The sequence below is a fragment of the Salmo salar genome, chromosome 18, assembly GCF_965601325.2.
Source record: "Salmo salar chromosome 18, fSalSal1, whole genome shotgun sequence".
Classification (NCBI taxonomy): domain Eukaryota; kingdom Metazoa; phylum Chordata; class Actinopteri; order Salmoniformes; family Salmonidae; genus Salmo; species Salmo salar.
In genome coordinates, this window is record NC_138308.1 from 47171786 (window position 1) to 47186946 (window position 15161).

Below are 15161 nucleotides of genomic sequence, written 5' to 3' on the forward strand. Positions count from 1 at the left end.
GCAAAGTTAGTCACCAACGCTCTAGATAACATGAAAACAGGCTAACCAGCTCTGCTAGGGCCAGTAAAATGGTCAGAGTGAGTTGTTCTCTCATTATGTGTCTGGAAGTAGCTAGCAAGCTAACCAACATTAGCCAGTTAGCTTGGGTGCTTGATTGCTGTTGTGAGGTCAAAACGCTCGGATCAACCCTACTCCTAAGCCAGAGCGTCCAGTGTGCGCTCTGAATGCCCCGATCGGGACAACGCCCTGAATTTACGAACGCCCAGAGCGCACTCTGGCACTCCAGGTTGAATTTACAAACACACCCGAAGTCTAGCTAGTAATATGTTATGCTAACAAGCTAGCAAGAGGTTGCATAGCAACAGCATCAACATCCGGTAGACAGGCGAAGCGCTAGTACGCTCAACTGAAAGGATACCGTTCGTTTACAGTATACTAAAAGTAACTAATAGTATATACTCATTAAGTAAGTAGTATACAGTATGTTAATATGGGTATTCGAACACAGCTAATGTGTTTTTAGGTATGATGTAGTTTGTTGATTAGAACGACGTGGAAGTATGTTAAAAAAACAACCAACCAAGCATATCCCAAATGTTCATAGAACGATAAAAAAATTATTAAAAACCCATGGGGCAATGCACAATTGGCCCGGTGTCGTCCGGGTTAGGGAGGGTTTGGCCGGCAGGGATATCCTTGTCTCATCGCGCACTAGCGATTCCTGTGGCAGGCCGGGCGCAGTGCAGGCTGACACGGTCGCCAGGTGTATGGTGTTTCCACCGACACATTGGTCCGGGTTGGATGTGCATTGTGTCAAGAAGCAGTGCGGCTTGGTTGGGTTGTGTTTCGATGGACGCTTGGCTCTCGACCTTCGCCTCTCCCGAGTCCGTACGGGAGTTGCAGTGATGAGACAAGACTGCAACTACCAATTAGATACCACGAAATTGGGGAGAAAAAAGGGGTAAAAAAATGTACATTTAAACATGGGAGTAAAGGGTGTGCCCTACTCGGCGGTGTGGTCACGTTAAGCCACGCCTCACCGTGTACATCCATCTTTCAGTATGATTAAATGTACACACTCAGTACCATGCTGAATCCTATTTCCCCATCCTCTCTATTCAATTGACAAATAGGCTAATAGTATTGTCAGAACACTGCATTGTATAACATTTTATCCAACTTCACTCAATTCAACACATCAAAGTTTATAATGTAACGACTTGACATGGACTCATTCTTTCCAACAGGAAAACATGAACAAAGTTATTGTTGTTGGCTTACTGAAACGGAACAATATTACACAAACACTGCCTGCTTCCTTCTGCTATGGAAAACCAATGAGATCATCTGATCAGAGTTTTACTTCAGAATAACCAGTACTTAAACTAAAACCAATGAGATCTGATCAGTTTCCTTCAGAATAACCAGCACTGAATCTTAAACCAATGAGATCTGATCAGTTTCCTTCAGAATAACCAGTACTGAAACTAAAACCAATGACATCATCTGATCAGTTTCCTTCAGAATAACCAGTACTGAAACTAAAACCAATGACATCATCTGATCAGTTTCCTTCAGAATAACCAGTACTGAAACTAGAACCAATGAGATCTGATCAGTTTCCTTCAGAATAACCAGTACTGAAACTAAAACTAAAACCAATGAGATCTGATCAGTTTCCTTCAGAATAACCAGCACTGAAACTAAAACCAATGACATCATCTGATCAGTTTCCTTCAGAATAACCAGTACTGAAACTAGAACCAATGAGATCTGATCAGTTTCCTTCAGAATAACCAGTACTGAAACTAAAACTAAAACCAATGAGATCTGATCAGTTTCCTTCAGAATAACCAGTACTGAAACTAAAACTAAAACCAATGAGATCTGATCAGTTTCCTTCAGAATAACCAGCACTGAAACTAAGACCAATGAGATCTGATCAGTTTCCTTCAGAATAACCAGCACTGAAACTAAAACCAATGACATCATCTGAACAAAGTTTCCTTCAGAATAACCAGCACTGAAACTGAAACTAAAACCAATGAGATCTGATCAGTTTCCTGGGTAGGCCGTCATCGTAAATAAGAATTTGTTCTTAACTGACTTGCCTAGTTAAATAAAGGTTAAATAAATATAACAATATAACCTAACCTAATAACCCAGTTAATATCACATTCATTGGTCAATATGCATGTCTCAAGACAATATTGTGTCTCAACAAACTCTCTAGCCAGACTTATGACAGTATTGTATCTCAACAACAGACTCCCTGGCTAGACATTATGTAGGCTATGGGTTGTGAAGTCATTATGTAGACTATGGGTTGTGAAGTCATTATGTAGGTTAGCAAGTGTTATGACATCATTATGTAGGTTAGTAGGAGTTATGACATCATTATGTAGGTTAGTAGGAGTTATGACGTCATTATGTAGGTTAGTAGGAGTGATGACGTCATTATGTAGGTTAGTAGGAGTTATGACATTATGTACGTTAGTAGGAGTTATGAAGTCATTATGTAGGTTAGTAGGTGGTATGACATCATTATGTAGGTTAGTAGGTGGTATGACATTATGTAGGTTAGGTGTTATGAAGACATTATGTAGGTTAGCAGGAGTTATGACATCATTATGTACGTTAGGAGTTATGAAGTCATTATGTAGGTTAGTAGGTGGTATGACATTATGTAGGTTAGTAGGTGGTATGACATGTAGGTTAGTAGGTGGTATGACATCATTATGTAGGTTAGTAGGTGGTATGACATCATGTAGGTTTGTAGGTGTTATGACGTCATTATGTAGGTTAGTAGGTGGTATGACATTATGTAGGTTAGTAGGTGGTATGACATCATTATGTAGGTTAGTAGGTGGTATGACATCATTATGTAGGTTAGCAGGTGGTATGACATCATTATGTAGGTTAGTAGGTGGTATGAAGTCATTATGTAGGTTAGTAGGTGGTATGACGTCATTATGTAGGTTAGTAGGTGGTATGACAGGGCAGCCAAATGATTGCGGTCACCGGAATAACTGTTCGAATAGCATTTTATTGTATAAAAAAATATATATGTTTTCTTTGACACACATTTTCTCCAATCCTCCGCTTCTGACTGCATGTGCTGCCATAGAAATATAATGAACAGAACAGGCATCCTCATTCAGGAGCGAAGCAGGAAGTAAAATATATGCCATGTGATTTGATACATTCCATTGTATGAGCCACATCACTTACATGATTTGAATGAAGATTCTACATTACCATGTAGTGTAGGCTGACCCTGGTGTGATGTTCTGATTACCATGTAGTGTAGGCTGACCCTGGCGTGATGTTCTGATTACCATGTAGTGTAGGCTGACCCTGGTGTGATGTTCTGATTACCATGTAGTGTAGGCTGACCCTGGTGTGATGTTCTGATTACCATGTAGTGTAGGCTGACCCTGGTGTGATGTTCTGATTACCATGTAGTGTAGGCTGACCCTGGTGTGATGTTCTGATTACCATGTAGTGTAGGCTGACCCTGGCGTGATGTTCTGATTACCATGTAGTGTAGGCTGACCCTGGCGTGATGTTCTGATTACCATGTAGTGTAGGCTGACCCTGGTGTGATGTTCTGATTACCATGTAGTGTAGGCTGACCCTGGTGTGATGTTCTGATTACCATGTAGTGTAGGCTGACCCTGGCGTGATGTTCTGATTACCATGTAGTGTAGGCTGACCCTGGCGTGACGTTCTGATTACCATGTAGTGTAGGCTGACCCTGGCGTGACGTTTTGATACCCATGTAAATCTCTCTCAGACAAGGATGACTTTAATCAATATATTTCGGCTCTATTTCCACTCATATTTCGAAAATGCTAACTAGCATCAAAGTAGACATGCAACACTACAAATCCCTGCAAGTCATCTCTAGCTGAAACCTTTTCTAAAACAGGTTGTGTCAATTTAAAAAAAACTTACGAGACAGTTCACACAATTGTCAATTTAAAGAAATGCAGACAATTTATTCATTATTACATTTATGTAGCATTAGATGGTTAATCCAGAGATTCTTACCTTTGCCTCAACTCGGCAGTCTAACCCAGACCACCATGCTATTTTGTAGTTCTTTATGAAATAATCCAAGCTTGATGATGAGTTGGTTATTTGAATCAGCTGTGTGGTGCTGGGGGCAAAAACCATAATGTGCACAACCCTGGCCTAGGAAACCAAAGACTTGTTTCCTTGTTTCCTTCCTTGTTTCAGTAGGGAGCAACAAAGTTACATCACATTGTTAAGAGTCCATGTTATGGCTGTTCATTCCAAAATTATGATAGATATTTTTAAATATATATATAGATAGATTTAAAAAAAAAAAATCTATATATATATATATATATATATATATATATATATATATATATATATATCTCTATCTATATCTATATCTATATATTTCTGTTTATGATGTTATTTTATTTCATGACAGTCTTCATCCATAACCGTCGGTTATATGGTAATTGTACCAGCCCTAGTCATGAAGTCATTAGGTAGGTTAGTAGGTACCCCTTCAAGGTGTTAACCAACTTTGTCTCAACAAAGACTCAAGACATTATTGTATGTAAACAACAACAACAAACTTCCTAGCCGGACAGAGACAGACATCGGACCATGGAGGAGGGAGGGGAAAAGAGGTTAACCGACCTAATGTTCATCAGCAAGGTCAAATAATAAAACTGATCTGATATCACAGAAGAGAGGTTAACCTAATCATAAACTGTGATCTGATATCACAGAAGAGAGGTTAACCTAATCATAAACAGTGATCTGATGTCACAGAAGAGAGGTTAACCTAATCGTAAACGGTGATCTGATGTCACAGAAGAGAGGTTAACCTAATCGTAAACGGTGATCTGATGTCACAGAAGAGAGGTTAACCTAATCATAAACGGTGATCTGATATCACAGAAGAGAGGTTAACCTAATCGTAAACGGTGATCTGATATCACAGAAGAGAGGTTAACCTAATCGTAAACGGTGATCTGATGTCACAGAAGAGAGGTTAACCTAATCATAAACGGTGATCTGATGTCACAGAAGAGGAGGTTAACCTAATCATAAACGGTGATCTGATGTCACAGAAGAGAGGTTAACCTAATCATAAACGGTGATCTGATGTCACAGAAGAGAGGTTAACCTAATCATAAACGGTGATCTGATGTCACAGAAGAGAGGTTAACCTAATCATAAACGGTGATCTGATGTCACAGAAGAGGAGGTTAACCTAATCATAAACTGTGATCTGATGTCACAGAAGAGAGGTTAACCTAATCATAAACGGTGATCTGATGTCACAGAAGAGAGGTTAACCTAATCATAAACGGTGATCTGATGTCACAGAAGAGGTTAACCTAATCATAAACAGTGATCTGATGTCACAGAAGAGAGGTTAACCTAATCATAAACGGTGATCTGATGTCACAGAAGAGAGGTTAACCTAATCATAAACGGTGATCTGATGTCACAGAAGAGGAGGTTAACCTAATCATAAACAGTGATCTGATGTCACAGAAGAGAGGTTAACCTAATCATAAACTGTGATCTGATGTCACAGAAGAGAGGTTAACCTAATCATAAACTGTGATCTGATGTCACAGAAGAGAGGTTAACCTAATCATAAACTGTGATCTGACGTCAAAGGCCTGATAGTCAATATAAATATCAATAGAAAATATTATGTGTGTCTCTACAACAAACTCCATAACCGGACAGAGAAATCTGCCATAGGGAGGACAGTAAATGTATTAATCACCAAGTTAGATGAGCTGTGAGGTGGTGAGAGTTATATGACAGCCCTAGTCCTCACATAGCCCTCACAGAGCCCTCACCCAGTCAACATCAGACATTGGTCAATATGCATGTCCCAAGACAATATTATTTATGTGTCTCGACAACAGACCAAAGCCAGACAGACCGTCTGACTGTGGACAGAGGGGAGTAAATCAGAGCCAAGGTCAGACTGTCACAGCGTTGTCATGTGTTGTGCTCATGTTATGTCAAGGCTATTTTTAACTTCCTGCTATGACGGATGGCTGACTGCTTGGCCCAGCAGAGCAGTCAGCACTAACCAGGTTAAAGAAGCATCAGTGAGTTATGTTTACATGAACATTAATAATTGGATATTAAACTGATTAAAATGGCAGAAGGCTGAGTATGACAGTCATGTAAACAACCTTTCTCTGTTCATATTAAATCTGTGTCAGGTCATATTTGAAGTAAGCGTACGCCGATTAAAACACCTGGTTTTCTGAGCAATGTTTCCAATTATTAGGACATAAAGTGGCAAGAAAACGTATCTGAACCCTTTTAAAATGCCTGGATTTCTGCATAAATTTGGTCATAAAATTTGATCTGATATTCATCTAGGTCACAACAATAGACAAACACAGTCTGCTTAAACTAATAACACACTAACAATTATACGTTTTCACACCATGTAAACATTCACAGTGCAGGGTGGGAAAAGTATGTGAACCCTTGGATTTAATAACTGGTTGACCCTCCGTTGGCAGCAATAACCTCAACCAAACATTTTCTATAGTTGCGTATCAGACCTGCACAACGGTCAGGAGGAATTTTGGACCATTGCTCTTTACAAAACTGTTTCAGTTATGCAATATTCTTGGGATGTCTGGTGTGAACTGCTCTCGAGGTCATGTCACAGCATCTCAATCAGGTTGAGGTCAGGACTCTGACTGGGCCTCTCCAGAAGGTGTATTTTCTTCTGTTGAAGCCATTCTGTTGTTGATTTACTTCTGTGTTTTGGGTCGTTGTCCTGTTGCGTCACCCAACTTCTGTTGAGCTTCAATTGGCAGACAGCCTAACATTCTCCTGCAAAATATCTTGATAAACTTGGGAATACATTTTTTCGGCGATGATGGCAAGCTGTCCAGGCCCTGAGGCAGCAAAGCAGCCCCAAACCATGATGCTCCCTCCACCATACTTTACAGTTGTTATGAGGTTTTGATGTTGGTATGCTGGGCCTTTTTTTCTCCACATAGTGTTGTGTGTTCCTTCCAAACAACTCAACTGTAGTTTCATCTGTCCACACAATATTTAGCCAGTAGCGCTGTGGAACATCCAAATGATCTTTTGTAAACTTCAGAAGTGCAGCAATGTTTTTTTTGGACAGCAGTGGTTTCTTCCGTGGTGTCCTCCCATGAACACCATTCTTGTTTAGAGTTTTACGTATCGTATACTCGTAAACAGAGATGTTAGCATGTTCCAGAGATTTCTGTAAGTCTTTAGCTGAAACTCTAGGATTCTTCTTAACCTCATTGAGCGTTTTGCGCTGTGCTCTTGCAGTCATCTTTGCAGGACGGCCACAATTTGTCTTAACGTGGACTGATGAACATCAAGGCTTTTAGAGATACTTTTGTAACCCTTTCCATCTTTATGCAAGTCAACAATTCTTAATCTTAGATCTTCTGAGATCTATTTTGTTCAAGGCATGGTTCACATCAGGCAATGCTTCTTGTGAATAGCAAACTAACATTTTGTGAGTGTTTTTATAGGGCAGGGCAGCTCTAACCAACATCTCCAATCTCGTCTCATTGATTGGATTCCAATTAGCTTTTGGAGAAGTCATTAGCCTACGGGTTTCACATACTTTTTCCAAGCTACACTGAATGTTTAAATGATGTATTCAATAAAGTCAAGAAAAATACAATAATGTGTGTGTTATTAGTTTAAGCACACTATGTCTATTGTTGTGACAGATCAAACATTGATGACAAATTTATGCAGAAATCCAGGTAATTCCAAAGGGCTTTTTCTTGCCACTGTATAAAACACCTTGATCTACGTTCCAGAGGTGTATTTGATAAGAGAACGTTCTAGCACCAGCCAAGCGAGCCTCCCTCTTTAGCGCGAGAGAAGTGTTTTTGGGAACAAATTAGAAGTTGTTATCACATACAAACTTTATATATGCCGGAACTCAGAATCAAAATACCATGTTGGCTGTGGTAGAACTGTCATTTTGACTCCGTGTTTATAGGCCATGTTGACAAAGAGACAGCTAGCCTCTCTGGGCTAGGCGGGACGAATTCGTCCCACCTACGCAACAGCCAGTCTAATCCAGTGGCGTGATTTTCAAATACCTTAGAAATGCTATTACTTCAATTTCTCAAATATATGACTATTTTACAGCTATTTAAAGACAAGACTCTCGTTAATCTAACCACACTGTCCGATTTCAAAAAGGCTTTACAACGAAAGCAAAACATTAGATTATGTCAGCAGAGTACCCAGCCAGAAATAATCAGACACCCATTTTTCAAGCTAGCATATAATGTCACAAAAACCAAAACCACAGCTAAATGCAGCACTAACCTTTGATGATCTTCATCAGATGACAACCCTAGGACATTATGTTATACAATACATGCATGTTTTGTTCAATCAAGTTCATATTTATATCAAAAACCAGCTTTTTACATTAGCATGTGACGTTCAGAACTAGCATACCCCCCGCAAACTTCCGGGGTATTTACTAACAATTTACTAAATTACTCACGATAAACGTTCACAAAAAGCATAACAATTATTTTAAGAATTATAGATACAGAACTCCTCTATGCACTCGATATGTCTGATTTTAAAATAGCTTTTTGGTGAAAGCACATTTTGCAATATTCTAAGTACATAGCCCAGCCATCACGGGCTCGCTATTTAGACACCCGGCAAGTTTAGCCTTCACCAAAATCAGATTTACTATTACAAAAGTTTGATTACCTTTTGTTGTCTTCGTCAGAATGCACTCCCAGGACTTCTACTTCAATAACAAATGTTGGTTTGGTCCAAAATAATCCATCGTTATATCCGAATAGCGGCGTTTTGTTCGTGCGTTCCAGACACTATCCGAAATGGTAAATTAGGGTCGCGCGCATGGCGCAATTCGTGACAAGACAAATCTAAATATTCCATTACCGTACTTCGAAGCATGTCAACCGCTGTTTAAAATCCATTTTTATGCCATTTTTCTCGTAAAAAAGCGATAATATTCCGACCGGGAATATCCTTTTAGGTAAACAGACAAAGGAAAAGAAAGCTTTCGGTCGACGCGGGCACGAGCCTGAGTCTCACAGTACTGTAACCAGCCACTACCCAAACGCGCTACTTTGTTTCAGCCAGAGCCTGCAAAGCCACGATTCAGCTTTTTGCCGCCTTCTGAGAGACCATGTGAGCCGTAGGAAGTGTCACGTTATAGCAGAGATCCTTTGTAATGGATAGAGATGGCAAAGAAGTTCAAGAAATGGTCAGACAGGGTACTTCCTGTACAGAATCTTCTCAGGTTTTGACCTGCCATTTGAGTTCTGTTATACTCACAGACACCATTCAAACAGTTTTAGAAACTTTAGGGTGTTTTCTATCCAAAGCCAATCATTATATGCATATTCTAGTTACAGGGCAGGAGTAGTAACCAGATTAAATTGGGTACGTTTTTTATCCAGCCGTGTCAATACTGCCCCCTAGCCCTAACAGGCTAGAAGAGGCTGTCCCTCAGGAGAGACAGCTAGAAGAGGCTGTCCCTCAGGAGAGACAGCTAGAAGAGGCTGTCCCTCAGGAGAGACAGCTAGAAGAGGCTGTCCCTCAGGAGAGACAGCTAGAAGAGGATGTCCCTCAGGAGAGACAGCTAGAAGAGGATGTCCCTCAGGAGAGACAGCTAGAAGAGGATGTCCCTCAGGAGAGACAGCTAGAAGAGGATGTCCCTCAGGAGAGACAGCTAGAAGAGGATGTCCCTCAGGAGAGACAGCTAGAAGAGGATGTCCCTCAGGAGAGACAGCTAGAAGAGGATGTCCCTCAGGAGAGACAGCTAGAAGAGGATGTCCCTCAGGAGAGACAGCTAGAAGAGGATGTCCCTCAGGAGAGACAGCTAGAAGAGGATGTCCCTCAGGAGAGACAGCTAGAAGAGGATGTCCCTCAGGAGAGACAGCTAGAAGAGGATGTCCCTCAGGAGAGACAGCTAGAAGAGGATAGCGATCTCTCCCTCCCACTACAAAATATACGTTGTGGACAGAATCAAGACATTAAAACGGAATTAAATAATATTCCTAAATGTATTGAACTTAGTAACTTAGTATCAACTAAACTTATTCAACTTATTAGGAAATGATGTTAATCATGAGAAATTAACAAAATGCATCAGTGATTTGTATTTTCCTGCAGCTTTTCTGAAACGGCACAGGACAACCCATCTGTGTGTGTGTGTGTGTCTACTTTGTGTAGCCGTTAGCGACGATGCTAATGATAACATTCTTCTGGTAGAGCTGGAAAGGCATTCCCAAAAACCTTCTCAATTAAATGTTAACTACAAAATAGCCTATGCTTACCTGGCAGAATGATATCATTATTATTTGTATCAATCAAGGAGGCCATTTTTTGTTGTTGCAAACTCTACAAATCACATGAGCGCTACAGAAACATCACCAATCAAACGGGAGAAAGAGACCGACCGGGAGAAAGAGACCGACCGGGAGAAAGAGACCGACCGGGAGAAAGAGACCGACCGGGAGAAAGAGACCGACCGGGAGAAAGAGACCGACCGGGAGAAAGAGACCGACCGGGAGAAAGAGACCGACCGGGAGAAAGAGACAGACCGGGAGAAAGAGACAGACCGGGAGAAAGAGACAGACCGGGAGAAAGAGACCGACCGGGAGAAAGAGACCGACCGGGAGAAAGAGACCGACCGGGAGAAAGAGACCGACCGGGAGAAAGAGACCGACCGGGAGAAAGAGACCGACCGGGAGAAAGAGACCGACCGGGAGAAAGAGACCGACCGGGAGAAAGAGACCGACCGGGAGAAAGAGACAGACCGGGAGAAAGAGATCGACCTGGCTTTCCCTTCCCCCCGGTCGGTCTCTTTCTCCCGGTCGGTCTCCCGCTCACTCTGTCCCTCCCTCTGTCGCCACTCTCCCACTGGACCCAGACAGACAGCAGACCTCTCCTCCTCCTCTCTGTCACAGTCTGCTCCCCAGCCTAGTCAAAGTAGCTGCTCATCCCTACAGGCCTGAGGGATTACTTTCACTATCAGAGACAGAGATTCTCCCAGAACAGCAAGGACAAAAACTCAGGGATTCAATGGGTCCAAGATTCCCTTCTAACTAAACCCTCCCTTAATTAATAATACTGTAGTTCTATGTGTGTTTATTATGTAACAATGCAGCTGCTGTGCCACTAACTGTAACAAGTCTATTTTCATTCTAGATAGTTATTCCTCCAACAAACACCTTGTGTATCCACAAAACATCTCTCTACTCGACTGCATTCAATATAGCAAAGGCCTAGTCGTGCTTAGAGAGAAAGCTCACAGTTTCTATCAAATGGTAGGCTTATAGGCTTCCTTGCGCTCTGTCCTCTGGCAACAGCCTGACTCGTACTGGCACACGCACTTGACGTGTACACAGAGGTACATGTGGGTCGCGCTCCCCGACTCTCCCCGGGGTTCGCGCTCCCCGACTCTCCCCGGGGTTCGCGCTCCCCGACTCTCCCCGGGGTTCGCGCTCCCCGACTCTCCCCGGGGTTCGCGCTCCCCGACTCTCCCCGGGGTTCGCGCTCCCCGACTCTCCCCGGGGTTCGCGCTCCCCGACTCTCCCCGGGGTCGCTCTCCAGCATCATATGCGCCTTGAGTATTTTTTTTACGTTAAATTATTATTCGTTTTTTTCTCGCGTAGCATTAATTAAGCATCGGCACTATATAACGGAACCACTGTAGTCACTCCGTCACATTTAAGACCTGGAAAACTGAATGAAAGACATTTTGAGAGTAAGGACCAACGGACATCCTGAAAACAGAGAACACCATCGTGAGAGTCTCATCTTTCCATAGAGTTTATAGACCAAACGGTTGGGACGCTACAAACGTTTTCATGAGAAAACCAATATTTCTGGATGTCTCGTGTCTTGACAAACACCGCTGTAGCTCGGCCAGTTAGTGAACTACCGCAGCGTGGCCAGTTAGTGACAACCAGGGTGAACTACCGCAGCATGGCCAGTTACTGACAACCAGGGTGAACTACTGCAGCATGGCCAGTTACTGACAACCTGGGTGAACTACCGCAGCGTGGCCAGTTAGTGACAACCAGGGTGAACTACTGCAGCATGGCCAGTTAGTGACAACCAGGGTGAACTACCGCAGCATGGCCAGTTACTGACAACCTGGGTGAACTACCGCAGCGTGGCCAGTTAGTGACAACCAGGGTGAACTACCGCAGCGTGGCCAGTTACTGACAACCAGGGTGAACTACCGCAGCGTGGCCAGTTACTGACAACCAGGGTGAACTACCGCAGCGTGGCCAGTTAGTGACAACCAGGGTGAACTACCGCAGCGTGGCCAGTTACTGACAACCAGGGTGAACTACCGCAGCGTGGCCAGTTACTGACAACCAGGGTGAACTACCGCAGCGTGGCCAGTTACTGACAACCAGGGTGAACTACCGCAGCGTGGCCAGTTACTGACAACCAGGGTGAACTACCGCAGCGTGGCCAGTTACTGACAACCAGGGTGAACTACCGCAGCGTGGCCAGTTACTGACAACCAGGGTAAACTACCGCAGCGTGGCCAGTTACTGACAACCTGGGTAAACTACCGCAGTGTGGCCAGGAACGAGAGCGTTTCATTCATTTTCACCTGATCTTGTGTCTGTGTAATGTCCAATCACAGACAGGAGGACTTTATGTATACTAACACTAACTTACATCCTATAATAACCACTCACTCACCTGCACAAGCATTGAGGAACAGCCAGTCAGTTTTCCTCATCCTGTTCTTAATCTGTTTGGTCTTCTTGAAGTCAATGTTCTCCGGATGGTGATGCTGCTCCTCTCCGCTGCCCATTGCCCCGGCCGCCAGCTCAATCCTCTGGAAGTCCATCTTTACCTCCGCCTCCCTCTTAGAGGTGGGTGGAGAGGTCATCCTCAGTCCCTGTCCCTGTCTCCCGCTCAGCCCCCTACTGCAGCTCCCTCCACTCCCTCTCCACCTGGCCCCATCTCTGTCCTGTTCATTGATGTTTGAGGATGTGGAGGAAGGAGCCTCCTCGGACTGCCCAGCCAGCTCTATAGGAATAGCCTCCCGGTTGTTAGGTTGAGGTTGGGGGTGGTCGCAGACGATGCACTTCCGGGTCTTGGGATAGTTCTGGTAAGTACAGGCAGTGCAAGTCCAGTGCTGGCTACTGCTGCTACCACCACCACCACCTCGGGTGTTGAGTCTGTTGAGTCTGTTTCGGTCGTTGTACTCCTCTGTACATGGGTCCATGGGGGGAGGGGCTGGGCGGTAGCCCACGTTGGTGCCTGACGTCTGGGGGGCCTCTGTGGGACTGCAGGGGGTCCTCTGGTGGCGCTGACACAGACACTGGGTACAGCGAATGGCACGAGGCCAGTTCAGGTAGGTGCACATGTGACAGGACCACTTGGAGCTATTCTCAGTCACGCTGGGAGGCTTGACACGGGGCCTGGCACTGGAATCTGGGTAGATCAGGAGGCTACCGCAGCTTCCCTCGGGGCTTGGAGGGTCCTGCCAATCACAACCAGGCTCCATAGTAACACTGCTGGGGCTGCTGCTATTGTAGGTCTCCTTTGTGATTATGGGGCTGCTGGGACACTGTGCACGACACATGGTGCACTTAACAGCGGACGGCCAGTTCTCATAGGTGCAGTAGTCGCAGGCCCACTTCACTCCCACCTCTGTCATCACGGATGAGGTAGAAGGAAAACGGTTCTGTTCCCGTTACCAAGGGGATCACTACGGCACTGGCTGCGGAGACAGAAATGCACAGAAATGTAAGAGCTACTTTAGCAAAACTGTTTGCATACATACAAAAAAGAAAAGAAAATGGGTAGATACATAACAAATGGGATAGGGTAACCCTTTAGCTGAACAGACAATAAGATAAGTATTTGGAAAGACGACACATTTATCTGCATTTCATTCCGTTTTTTTTATTAAGCTTACCGAGGACAATTTCATGTTCCGTACACTCCCAACTCAGGAAATACTAGCTAGCTAGTAGCTAAGGGGCCCCACCACAGAGTTGAGTACCTTGAGTAAACACTGTACTTTGCCAAGCAACTCAACCCCCTCCTCCTCAAGCCCCGTTCATTGACGTTAGCTAGCGCGAAATGCTAACTAGTTCGCTTTTGTTATGGAGGCACCACCTGTCGGGGTTTCAAACCGACAGCCATGTTTTTTTGTTTTTACCGTCTGTGTCGGGGTGAAATATTGAAATAACCCCCTCCAACGTCCCGTTTTTAAAAAGGATATTGTTCGAAGTTAACTAACTAGTTAGCTACGCTTGCTAGTTAGCTAACGGTTAGCTTGCTAGCTAGCTTTGCCTGTTTGCCAATCGATCAACTGTTAATATTAGCTAACGTTAGCTACTAGCTAGCTAATCCTATTATACTCAATAATGAAAAACATTGTCTTTGTCATCGATCATTGTCATTAGCTACTAAAACTATAGCTAACTAGCTACCTAACTAACTCATTGATGAATTGTATCTTTCCCTGTGTACTTTTCCTCTTTGGTCCAGAACCATAATAACAAACCTGAATCGCGCAGTCCTGCCTCCTCTTCCTTCTATCAAGCCTTCCTAGTCCGTTCTTCCAGTGGATTTCTTTACCCCCTTTTCTCTCACATGTTTTTCTTTGACCACTGTAAACTCTATAGGGGGAGACAGGGAAAAAAAGGGGGGGGACTGTGTTATAGTGTAAAGCTCCTTTCCGCTTCGGGTCTTTATATCATGTTGTCAATCCCCCGGACTCCATGGTTAGTAGTGATGAATCGTTCGCGAACAACAACGATCGGTTCTTTTTTTTTTGAACAGGTCTTTTTGATGAACGTCGGGAACCGAATTGCATTTGTGAAAGAGCGGTTCATTTGACTCTCTCGTTTGCTTACTGTTACGACTGTTTCGGTGGCCTTTTTTTTGTTGTTCCAGACGATTTAAACTGCAGATAAATTATACACAAAAAAAGTATCTGAAGATAGTAATTCCTCACCGCAAGAACAATCGTTTGTGATGATACTCATTCTGTTCCACACCACATTTTTTTGCAGTGCTTTTTAATTTGTTTCTCCATTTCTTTTGCAGGACATCTAATCATTTGGTCAGGTGAAATGTATTTGAAG

General features: G+C 43.4%; 1 protein-coding gene across 3 annotated transcripts in view; it reads right to left on the minus strand.

Moving 5' to 3' along the window:
- LOC106595706 (ubiquitin thioesterase ZRANB1) overlaps nt 1-14838 on the minus strand; it is a 47768-nt gene extending 32930 nt beyond the window's left edge. For 2 of the 3 annotated variants that reach the window (XM_045701168.2, XM_045701170.2), the window contains exons 1-2: nt 14579-14838; nt 12757-13786 (exon numbers count right to left, since the gene is read on the minus strand). In XM_045701168.2, the coding sequence (XP_045557124.1) occupies nt 12757-13723 (967 nt within the window). In that variant the 5' untranslated portion in view covers nt 13724-13786; nt 14579-14838. The other variant, XM_045701169.2, reaches the window with a different exon arrangement.
- Nucleotides 14839-15161: the final 323 nt, after the last annotated feature.